The sequence below is a fragment of the Saccoglossus kowalevskii genome, chromosome 7 (assembly GCF_978046115.1).
Source record: "Saccoglossus kowalevskii chromosome 7, keSacKowa6.1, whole genome shotgun sequence".
Lineage (NCBI taxonomy): Eukaryota > Metazoa > Hemichordata > Enteropneusta > Harrimaniidae > Saccoglossus > Saccoglossus kowalevskii.
Genome location: NC_140647.1, coordinates 3,717,332 through 3,729,989, shown reverse-complemented (window position 1 = coordinate 3,729,989; position 12,658 = coordinate 3,717,332). Strand labels below are relative to the sequence as shown.

Sequence of the window (12,658 nt, the reverse complement as noted above, 5' to 3'; positions counted from 1 at the left end):
AACAAATTTACAGAGAAAACCTAATTTTAGTGCACCCGGCGTATATTTGAGATACAAAATGGCAAATAACCCAGTAAACTAAAATAGTAACCTGCTCCCAAAGAAGCCAGCAATGCCAGCTATGTCAATAGCTTAGGCCTAATTGATATTTGCAATATTAAGAGCACGCTCTTCTCCATGCTGTTAAAGTGGCATATATTTTTAAATTTATTTTATGATGTATTCATCATAGTCGCACTCACCACACTACTATCGCTTGATAGCGCACCAGCAACATTACTTGCGTCCCCCTTTTGTGTAAGAAAAGTACACCGACCCATTTAAAACATTAAGTTGATTGTTTGCTAAGATATCATTTTTATTACTGAAACAGTCTAGAACTGGTTCACTACGCATACTCTAATGAAGTTACGAAAAAAAAGCACAAACACTTTTACTAATAACAAACCGTATTACTGCTATCGACATAATTATATTTTCCGTTTCCAAATTTTGCAAATGTAGGCTTGTTTACAATTTTAATTAACCAGTAGAATCGCATAACTGAGACTACCTCTCCTGTAATCCGTCCATGCACTTACAGGCAAACCATTAAACGTTTGACTTTCATTATAACATCACAATAACCATTGATCACATCGTTTATATTTTGGTTAAACTTTTTGGTTAAACTAATTTAAAACATTAACAGTAGTATTTTGTACCCAAATCATAATAAACCGGATGTGGTTTAAACCTTCATTGGCCTGAACAAAACATAAATATGATTTAAATGCGGACTAGATTCCACTTTGACAGTGTTATCAAGTCTATCTAAGTGTATCTCAAATATTGACCCAATCACCGGAACCTACCAGTTTGTCTGAGTATACTTAAACTCATAAAACACGCAATTAACAAATAATCCGAAACTCCATATTCAAGTACATTAAAATAGCACACCAAACAAACAAAAAAAAACTCCGCTGAAATAAGATTATAATCAAAAACAGCAAACCCCTTGTATTAGTTCATTGGTCGTAGTTTTTATAAAGCCATTAATATTTAATACGTAAGAGGACAAAGGATTTACCAAAACGATGCGTAGACTTGTCATTTGATTCACGATTGCGGGTCAACCAAGCACTCGTCTATTCAGTCACGTCGTCAATAATCGACAGGGCCAATGAAATAACACGGATCTCCCGACGCCGCGGTGCTAAAGTTAAGTTTTCTGTTAGGATAACTTTGGAGTCCATTATTAAATAGTCGCCTTCGAAATACCATTCTCGTTGTATAAATTTCCATCCACAGAGGTGTGATATAGGGGGATTTTAATTAAAAACTAAAACATGGTTCACCTACAATATTAGCGAAATATAGCGCACCCGCGATGGAAGCAAGGAAGATGTTCATCCTTATTGTGGACCCACAACGTTGTTATGTGGCACATCGCCATAATCCATTTCCATGTTAATTTTCTTCTTCTACGTGATTGTGTGTGTATACCTATTACTCTGTCGCACCACTAACTCAAGGCAATGCCCTAAAATGCGAATAAGTCAATGCTCATATCAGTGTGCGTAGTATGCATTATGAAGGGCGAATTGTAGTATTAAAAAGGTAGAAGAATACATCTATGAGATTTGTGATCTTTTGACGACAACTTATTCCAGTATCTCTAAAACATGGAATGACCATTTTCGAGTATAGTCGCTCTTTTAATTGTCTTTTAGCGATTCGAGTTAGGTGTTTGGCAAACTATACACCTGGGCAATAATATAATTTAGCTTGGCCATAAAGATATATCAAGGAATAACTAATCAGAGGCTGATCTACATTGATAATTATTTGCCAATAATATATACACATGTGATGTGCATGTGGTAACGTTGATTATAAATATTTGTTGTAAGTGTACACTCGTTTGATGATGTACTAAGCAAGATGTAAGCAACTGATGATGTTGTACATCTTCAGGGAAAAAAATGGTAAAATTCTTTTAAAAATTCGATTTTGGTTTGTTTTCGATTCAGCTTGAGCACTTTTGACATATTTATCTACAAACATGAAAGGAACTAATAGCGTCATATTGGCCTAGATGTATTTCTTTAATTTATTCTGTGATTGATCAAATATATTTCGTGTTTTTTGTTTAAATATTAGTTTGTTATGTTGGCTAGTTGATGTACAAACATCATATCATTATCATTAATACTGTTCGAGACAGCGTGCGTCCGCTGGTTGTCATGGCGATAATACAGTGTAATAAGAACATCGCGAAATTACAACACAATTCCTCAATCTCATCTGATCAATTTTCCCACGATTCAGTGTGCAATAAACTAAAATGAAGGTGTGTGACGTCATCATGGGACCGACCCGTTACTAGTCAATGTGTTATGTATTTTTGTTTGCGGATTTTTCCCATCATTTCACAGTTGATTATTAGCATTACCCATTAATTTTGACCCCATCAAAATCAACTTGAAAGACAAGACTTTGTTCTTTTCTTTCGCTTCTATACACAACTTTAAGAGTGTTTTCAGTTTAACGTGCTTAGTTGATGACCGTTGGCCTATACAACACACTTTCTCATGAACTCCGTTCGAGTTATGCTCGCTTCACTTGTTCTTGTTCAAAATAAACGCGCACGGTAGGTTTGAACAAATTATCCCCAATTTTCTCAATTCTTTTAATAACCGAACCAACAAGCAGGAACTCTCGGCATGCGTGCATTGTCGGGTGGCGACGCGCTGTCTTCAATTCAAACCTTAACGTCCTTGTACTGAGCTGAACTTTCACAATTGTCACTGGGTTTCGACATGAGCAATGACAATCGGCTCTGCATTGCATTCAAAAGATGTACGGGTGTCAACGGGGGTAAAGGGATGATAAATGCCGTAAGTTCAAAGCAGGTGCAAGACCACGGCGAGCCGGGGAGCGGACAATTAATCTGAAGTGGTTGCAAACTCCGTCGTATTGGCAATGACGGTGCGGTACGATAACGTAGGCGTCGATCATACGTAGGCAACATTGAGTTGAGTTGGAAGCGGAGCGCTTTTGGATGCGTGCTGATCAAGAAACTCAAGTATACATTTTCACTGTCAATTTAGTCACGTGGCAATATTGTCCCGAACTAAATAAAGCAATACTGAATAATCATGAAAAAGTGAAAGGTCGTCTAGTCTGTACGGGTTACCATAGTTACACGTGCGTAGTTCATACTTGTCTCAATGCTAAGATATAAATGTGTAAGTATAAGAAAGATATGTACGCACTTTCAACTTGAATCAAAATTCGTCGGTCGGTGGTGATTTTTATCTCAACAAAGGTTATTTCCGTGTATTATATGTTTAATGCTTATGCGTGAAGGTGAGTGATGTACTCTTTGCCTTGATTGGAACTTGAGTAGACGTGTTTATTTCTATATTTATTCCATGACGATGGTTGATAATGAATTCATTTGAATATACATGTATAATAGTATATATAAATACACCACTGGTTCTGGGTTTGAGGTAATGTTTTTTTAAGTAGTGCATGTATAAAACTCAAGGTCGATGTGCATGGCTATACAAGGTAATTTCGTATCGATAGTTGTAAAACAAATAATACATTTCGAACGTAAATTTAACAATCTCCGCGGAACACCAAAACGATATTGATAATACGTCATTAGAAATATAAAAATCCAAAACAAGTAAAAACACGTCAGTTTGTGTAAAAAGATTTATTTTATGTGTATAATCCTCCCCACCGCACAATCATACACATTGCAGTCACATGACATACTTAGTAGCGCTTCAGTTCACTATCATAAAACCTATACGGTCAGTGGCTACAATACGTCTTCCGCTGCGTTCTCACGTGCGTACTAATTAGACTAATTTGCATAACAATCAACCATTTACTAGTGGTACTGAAATGGAGTTAAATATTATAATTCCAAAGGTAGTCGACGTGCACAGTTTTAGGACTTAATACCCAGAGTTTCGTCTTGTCTAATAACTCAAGTTTTGTGTAAATAGTCACGACGTCAACGCAGCTTGTTTAACTTAGCATTAAGTTCAAACTAAGCTATATTAGTAAAATATTAAATGTTTATAAATTTATATAATTATCGTCTAAGTGATCAACCAGAGTGTTTAGCTATGCGATGTTACAAAAATCAATACATACGTAACAATTTAACTTTTAAAGTTGCGATAAAGATCATAATTGCCCTATTTTAACTGTAAAATAGCCCAAAGATGGTAATCAACACTAAACACTGGTTTCCTGAGATCACGTGGATGATATTATGCCTGTATAAATGGATGATTAGGAAAGGCACGATTGAACGTAGAAGATAACCGGCTATAGTCGTTCATTGTACGCCACAGATCAGATACCGTGACTAACACGTGTCACTGAATAGAACACACGCTGGAAAGAACAGAGCAGTCAAATTAAGACAACTAAGAAGATATCGATTTTTAAATGTGTTTACCCACAGCAAAGTTCCGGTTCATACCCTAGGTGGTATTGTCACACACTGCGCATGCGTTTAAAGATAATGATGATTAACGAATGAAGTGGACCATCGATACATGCTTGCAGATAAGACCCTGCATACCCAAGGTTTTCTATTTCCATGAAAGAATTTATCAGATGGCGATCTCGTTCGTTCGACGAAAAAAAAGCGTTCCGAAAAAGCAATTTCAAAGCTGGTAAAAAAACATTATCTGGCCATAAGATGACGCAGTGTTGTCGTCACCCAGGGCCTCTTTTTCCGAACAAGAAATGCAGTCGAAAGTAGTATTTCAATCACCATACAAACGATCGTACGATATTTTGTGACAACGACTACGGTGGTTACATTGCAGCTGCATAACCTCCCACAGTGACATCTCGCCGTTCTTTCGTATTGACACAAACACGAGTCATAATAATGAGTATTTACGTAAACACAATCATCGAAATGATGAGGTATTTCGACCCAATGAGTACATATTGGGAAATAAAAGATTAACAATAATAAATAATATATTCCCGCACGCTGTACAGACTATTGGGTGCAATGGTATACGGAAATTTGGTGGATGGTGCCACATACTTTTAATTTTACACTTTGCCATTACTGCGAGCTTCATCTACATTATCTATTATTCATATTTCATATGTGTTTTTGCCGAGAACTATAATATGGCTTTGTTGGTCCTTACATAATCTATTAGAAATATAGCATACAAAATTTACCAAGCTGTGACAGTGCTCTTTTCGACATCAACATAAATTGTATGCCTTTCATTACGTGTCAAAAGTGACAGTTCAAAACAAAATGTAGCCAATCAGCAAACCCTCACTCCCACTCATATGCGGTTGTCAGCATTTGGACGTTGCGCTATTTGTTGTTCTTGTGCAGTGTTCGCCAAATAGCTACGCATTGTATAACAATAAACTGACGTGGGGCTTGAATTTATTGTTACTTTTCGATCACTCATTACTTTTAACCAAAAGCGATAAGTTGATGAATGGACTGGGTCTGACAGAAAACTCGGCTTACTGAGATGTTCCTATAAAGTCGCGTGCCACGTCACATCGGCAAGTTCTTCGCCCACGAGTCACCACCGTATAAGGTAGAAACGCCAACTGACCGTAACACTGAGTCATCCTTCTCCGCCAATGTTGCGTACCAAGTTTGTTTAACTAATTGTTAGCACGTTAGCTTTCCATTCAGTAAAGCCACATTAGAACATCATGGATTCTCCTTCAGCCAGTAACCAACTTGAAGATAATCCTACATCATGCGAGAGTCCTTACACCAATGATAATAGTGCATCGCCGGTGTCGTCGGTGAGTGAGCCACTAACAACGTTGACTAATTTCAGTTCCACGGTCGTGCCAGATTATGCCAATAATATGAACTATAATGCAACCGAACAACAGATAGTAAGTGATGTACAGTACAGTTATGTTCCGACGACTGAATGTTACCAGTCTTACAGTCGAGCAAATACAATGGACACCGGTCTTTTGTCGACATGGCCAGCTCCGAATCATCCATCCAACACATCTATGAATGTAACGATGCAGGGAATGCCTATTGATGTAAACATGATTCCCTCAACTTCCACATTTATGTCGACAAGACCAGCGTTCATGGATATCGCACCTCAGCAATATCACCATTTTCAGCACCATAATCAACCACAAACCCAACTTTCCAAACCCAAACGGAGGAGGGTGGCTACCGTTGCACAGAGACGAGCGGCGAACATACGTGAAAGGAAACGTATGTTCAACCTGAACGAAGCGTTTGACGAGTTGAGGAAAAGGGTGCCGACTTTCGCCTACGAAAAGCGACTCTCACGTATTGAAACCTTGAGACTGGCCATAGTTTATATCGCATTTATGGGGGACATCGTCAGCGGGAAAGATGAAAAAGACGTTAAACTGATGCAGATCAAGACAAATTTTAACCAGCTGAAGAAATTGGTACTGGGACCATCTTCTCACCATGCGTCCACGGGAATGGTCATGTCTATTGGCCAATCTCTGCCATGTAGCGAGTTTCTTGCAGATTAACATTTTTTCTAAATATCGTTGTTTTTATTACGCGCTTTTCACCAATACCTGCGTATTGTATGACGTTTAATCCTTTGCTTGGACACATTTCGTGCCAACTCAACTGGCCATGCCGGTAAGTCCCCGGCCAGTGCCACAATATGCGCACCAGTCATTAAGCCATTTATATTCTAAATATTTCATATCATCATTGCTTTTTGTTTTCATGTCTTCTTCATTCTGTATTTATTATTTCGTTTACGAACTCTGATCTTGAGAATGTCTCTTAAGAAAACGTCTGGTTCCTAGCACACGATGTGAAAACAGGTGTGGCGTTGGTAACTTGACTGTTGCCGAGAGCTACAGATCCCGTTATTTTTGGAATGCCGACTGACTGCTACAAGTCAAGCATGCATCATTACAATCATCATAACATCGTATACGGTGCATAGATATAATAAGTTCACATTGGTAAGAGTTTAAACTCTTCGTGTTTTCAATCGTCTATAACTACCTCCACGATTGGTGTCAGCCAGTACAGAATCAACGGGGTTCTCACAAGTTTTTCTACAATAGTAAAAAAATCGAGTTTCTTCAAGTTCATATGTATTTTTTCCCGTTTTTTTATTGAAAGGGCTTAACAAATGTGTCTTATTTATTTATTAATTTATTTATTTATTTTATCTACTGATCTATATTTTATTTATTTATTTATTTAAACGTTTCGCTATTTATGACTATTTTCTGATATGTAAATTATTCCAATAACATATTTTTTATCTCAAGCATACTATGAATAAAAGCAATCACTATACGGATCTTATAGTGAGAATACTCTGCTCTGACACTCCCACAGTGCATTAATGTACCACTATACTTATATTATCTATATAATTGGTGAACCAGCTTTTATTTTAAATAGTACACCTTATTATTAATATTTGGTTATTGAAATATAATGGACAATGTCCACTTATTGCAGACTCGCGTCTTCGACTCACTCATTCATACGATGATACGTTTTGTGTGCACAATGACTATGTTTGAAAACGCACACCAAAAGCAAGATCGTCACTTTGGTTGAGAAGTTGAAAATATTATTCTTTTAATATTTTGTTTTTGTGAGTACCAGGCAACATTTCCTGATATTGAATTCACTGCTGTCTCTTCTGACTGACTGAAGTTTAGGCGCATTCTTGTCTTTCAAATATAATGTTTGGAAAGGAGGGGAGATGTACTTGTATTTATACTGTTGCATGAGTCGGCTCTGGAAATAAAATCTACAACCTCCATGGTGTAAAACGATCATGCTGAATACTGTACCATTGCCAAGGTTCGTAATATCAATTGCCATTGTCGGAAACCTTGTTATTGTTCGACATTTTATTCAAGTGTTGTTTAGGGATAGCTTATTTACATAATAAAAATGTCACAATATTTTCAGGCTCAAAACAGTATTTAAAAATATCAGTTTTAGTATTTTGTTTTATTTTAGATTTGGAATATTACAACTATTGATATCAAGTTTAGTGAACGATATATTTCGGCGACTTTTCCTTATTTTCAGTGTATCTAATACCACGGCTGTTACATGTTGATAACATCGACGACGCGTTCATCAATATTGTCGTTGGCAACAGCTCTCTGTGCCGAGGTCAGAGGCAACAATGAACTCTAAGATCAACATTATTTTTCTTTCTCATCTTTTGTTTTTAATGTCAGTTTGTACTTGTTGCAGTCACGTGGCTATTTGGGGCTATATTCAGCGAAAATCGGCGACTGATATTGAACTAATTCGTCTGCGTGAAATTGCGCAAACAAGTAAACATTGATTATACAGAAATTTCCTTCCCTCCCCAAAGAATTCCACAAGTTATATATCCTATGTCAGATAATTTAAAGGTGTTCAATTTGCAGACCACCTGCTTACATTCTCCGCCACCTTGTGAGAGTGATTGACTCATTGTCTTCTCTGTCCCATAGTCCCCTCCCTTCCACACCATGATCATCCATGCCGTTAGTTGCCATGGGTACTGACTGGGCAACCTCTCGGCACTACCCTTCAGAGCAGAAAATCACCATGATGAGTTCAGTTATCGAACAAGGCCGCGAGCAAATCAAACGACTAGTGACTATTTGTCTTTTCATTTTCCCATGGTGGACATGTGCGAAGTTTCAGAAAATGCATCTGTCGAGTATCTCCCCGGCCAACCTGAAAAAATGAGAAAATCCACTACTTCTAGCGGTGTTCAGTCTATACACAAAGACCCCCAAGCACAAACCATGAGTGCTCTTCATTGCAATAAGCTTTGACATAACCCATATCGTCACAATGGCCACCAACCCTAGCTATACATTTTTTGACGAACAAAGGATTCTTTCATACACAGAAAAACACAGATGAAAATCTGATTTCACAGAATACTATAAATAAAACGTTTAGATTGGTATGTTCAGTCAAGGGCGCAAAATAACCCAATTGTAAATGTCACCATTGGGAAAGCTTTCGTATTGTTTAAAGATAAAACTATTGCGCCATTAATACAATGTTGGAATAACTGTGTTGAGATATAAAGATGGAATTAAATTTCGATTACTTAAACATAATAGATTTAAGAATTTGGTTGTAAGGTTTCACCCTGTGCTAATTGCAGTGTAGTGAAAGCATTCCTTGAGTATGATCCGGCATGATGCATACTGGACGCATAGTGTGAAATTTAGCTAATGCGCTCAATACTTGACTCGGAGCTGATTGCGTTTCTAATTGTTTAGACATGAATCAAATGATATTGAGTATTGAGCAAGAGTCACCTTCGCGATTGTTATTTTCTGAAAAAAAAAATTGCCAAGTCGCCTAGAATAAAGTACAATCACTTATTAATTATTTGCAGCGAAATGTTATCAACATCATCTATGAATTCCTTAACATGTTGGACCCGCATTTAGCAAAATACCGCCAAATATGCTGGTTGGAAATGCGTTGTAATATTGAAAGCAAATGCCATCATAGGACGTATGCGTAGTTGAATTCATTGTTCCAATATCTATACATAGGATAATGATATTCATAGGTGATTGGTAGTATTGTTTTATAAATTCACAAGTTTGAAAAAAATAGAAACTATGGTTAGAGTCATGCTAATAATGCACTAAAAGTTATCGGTGTTATGAAATATAGCGTAACATATTATATATCCTTGCACTACAAAGTAGGGCTAAACAACTGGAAATATATATATATTGTTGTGTGTCCATTATTCTCCAGTGACTGGCGCTTAAATGGCCACAGTTACAATAAGTTACGGCTTAAATAATAAAATACAGAGGCAGAGATGACATCTATTCTACCAACTTTCAGTAAATAATTTATATTTCACATCACGCCCCGGTTCACCTCTGTATATGTTCGGCCACATCACTGTGACAAATGTACGCCGATTATAGAAAATCACATTTTTAAGAAGAACGTAGACGTGTTCTTAGGACGTTCTAGTCTCAGAAACCTGTGGGTCCACGAGGCAATGAATTAACCTCCCTTAAAACTAAGGGATACACCAATTTTTGTAACTGAAATTGCCAGGGAACACCACAATCCAAAAAGAATGATTAAATCAATCGGAACAAGCCAAAATTGAATAGAAAAAAAATAAAGAAAAAAAAAACAAAACATTTTAGTATTTACAAATATTACCGTTCATTTTATTTGTTCAAAAAGGACGCTATCAACCCTTGACCGGTAAGTCACATTGCAAGAAGTAATTTAGCTCCGGCCTTGGTTTTGATTATTTTAACATTTTTTTCCCAAAATAAAATTGTTCGTCTGGGAGAGTGTTATTTACTTCAAAAATAGACACAGAAAAAAAGCTTTATTGGCCAGGTCGCATAAAAACAGCAAGCTGTCGCCCTAATAACACAATATCGCTAACAGCAGTGTTGGCAACAGGTTGGATGGAGTTGGCGATTTAAATTGTTTTATGAATTGACAATATGAGATGTCATCCAACCGACCCCCTAACTTCGCCAAAATATCTTCATTCTCGTAATTTTTTTTTTTATTCGGAAACGAGTGAAAAACGGAAGGTGTACTTTTGTTTTACTTTTACTTTCACAATTCCTTTTTAATTACATATTTCGTAAAAACGAATATTACACTTTGTGGCGCGTGGTGTGAGCAGAAGTAGAGGATTGTTGGGATTAATGTATTAAATAGGAAAAACAATGTGATATTAATGGCGGACTTTGCCGACATGATGCACCTTACTGAGTCTAGTTATTTCCCATTACAAAATATGAAGTAATAATAAATAATTATTGCATTCACCTTCCATGCCGGGTGAGATTCATAATTATGTGTCGAGTTGGCGTACTTGAAACAACAGAATGGTCTTTGTGACTAAATTGACATCATCAAGTGACCATGGCGGGTTGAATATGGACATCTTTGATGTACAACGAATTTTGATAATGTTCAATACTATACTTGAATGTATATGTCTTATGAATATATAATACTACAATTATGCCGTTCCATTTTAATTTTCTACTTCAGCCTAGGTGGTTCCAAGTGAATGAGAATTTAATATAATATAATATTGCTCGGCAATATATCTCGCGTTTTTTTATGCCAGGACAACGTACAATATTTTCCACAGATACGAGAAAATATACAGCTACAAATAAATGAAAATATATATTTAAAAACAGCAACAGTTTATAGAATTAGGTGGGTAATGAGAGTTGATTTGCATGAAAACTGAAACGTATTGAGCGCCAGCTGACGGTCGATGACGCGAACTCTGTGGCGGTCAATTGGGTAGTATTGCTGTGCGTGCCAACGTGGCATTAAATACAGCTGCTGAACATGATAAATAGAAAATGAAGTTGAAATTTTAATCCACACTGACAAGTAAACGGTAGGAATGGAAGAAAAAAATATACCAATTAACAATATAATTACTTGGTACAAAGAATTCACTTTGAAATTGCTATGATGACGAGATTCCGACTGGATTTACAGTTCGACTATCTACGTAGGTAATATACAATCGTAGACCGGACGTGACGCAACCGAAGTGTGTTGACCTACGATAAACCGGAGAACATCGTAAACGTTGGTAGTCGTCGTCCTTAGAAAATATTTTTGTAATATGTATTGATTCTAGATTGAGCCTATGATCTTTTCTATAAAGCAGAGGAATATTAATTTGTTATGTTTTCAAAAAAAAGAGGGATACAGAGTTTTCGTTTTCATTTTGAAAAAAAAACACACACAGTTTTTTTAATATTTCGGACAACAGCAACACTTCCGTCTTTGAACAATTCCACCTAATCCGATCAACGCATGGATTATGGTGGATTAGACTGAGACAAGAAGTTGCTATGGCTTTGGATGAATCAGCTGGCAACATTTCAAGTGGCCAAGCGGAAAGTTTCAATCAATGCTAATCCGTAATTCAAATAAAAAAACACACACCACCTACTCCAAATCATCGGGTATGACTCCAAACCTCGTCCCAGCAACATTTAATTTCATTCCCACTCGTCGTTTAATTCCATGACTTAACAGTCACAGCATAAACATTCTAAACATTATACATTGGCAACAGTAAGCATTTGTTGGTGGGAAGCCGCGGTGATATAAAAAAAGATGGAACGGTCTATGAAGGCGACATCATACTCATATGATTCATTCGCAAATCGACACGTTTCTGTCGAGGCCCTATTGAGCAATGGAACATGAAAAACAACACACATATTTTGTCATAGCAGAATAGCCGTGCTTCGATATTTTATTTCGACCCTCATTACTAGTATCAATCGGATATGATAAAATTATGAAACTTATTTAAAAATCTTACGCCCCACGTGAACAACTTCGTGAACAAGACGTTCAAAAAATCGTAAACCTGACGTGCACCAAATCGCAAACCTCACTTGCATCAAATCGTGAACCTCACTTGCATAAAATCGTGAACCTCACATGCATCAAATCGTCAACCTCACGTACATTAAATCGCGGACCTGGCGTGCATTAACGGTCGTGAACCTCACTTGCATCAAATCGTGAACCTCATATGCATCAAATCGTCAACCTCACGTACATTAAATCGCGGATCTGGCGTGCATTAAG

The 12,658-nt window shown here is 37.0% G+C and overlaps 1 protein-coding gene across 1 annotated transcript; it reads left to right on the top strand.

Annotated features, from left to right (window-relative positions):
- The first annotated feature begins 5,371 nt into the window (after positions 1-5,371).
- LOC100371559 (uncharacterized) lies at positions 5,372-7,511 on the top strand. The gene has a single exon (XM_002733150.4). It carries the CDS (start codon positions 5,722-5,724, stop codon positions 6,547-6,549), a length of 828 nt encoding a protein of 275 aa, XP_002733196.1. The 5' UTR covers positions 5,372-5,721; the 3' UTR covers positions 6,550-7,511.
- The last annotated feature ends 5,147 nt before the right edge of the window (positions 7,512-12,658 follow it).

Excerpts from the sequence above, each read along its gene's own strand:
- LOC100371559 (XM_002733150.4), top strand. The coding sequence starts at position 5,722 with ATGGATTCTCCTTCAGCCAGTAACCAACTTGAAGATAATCCTACATCA.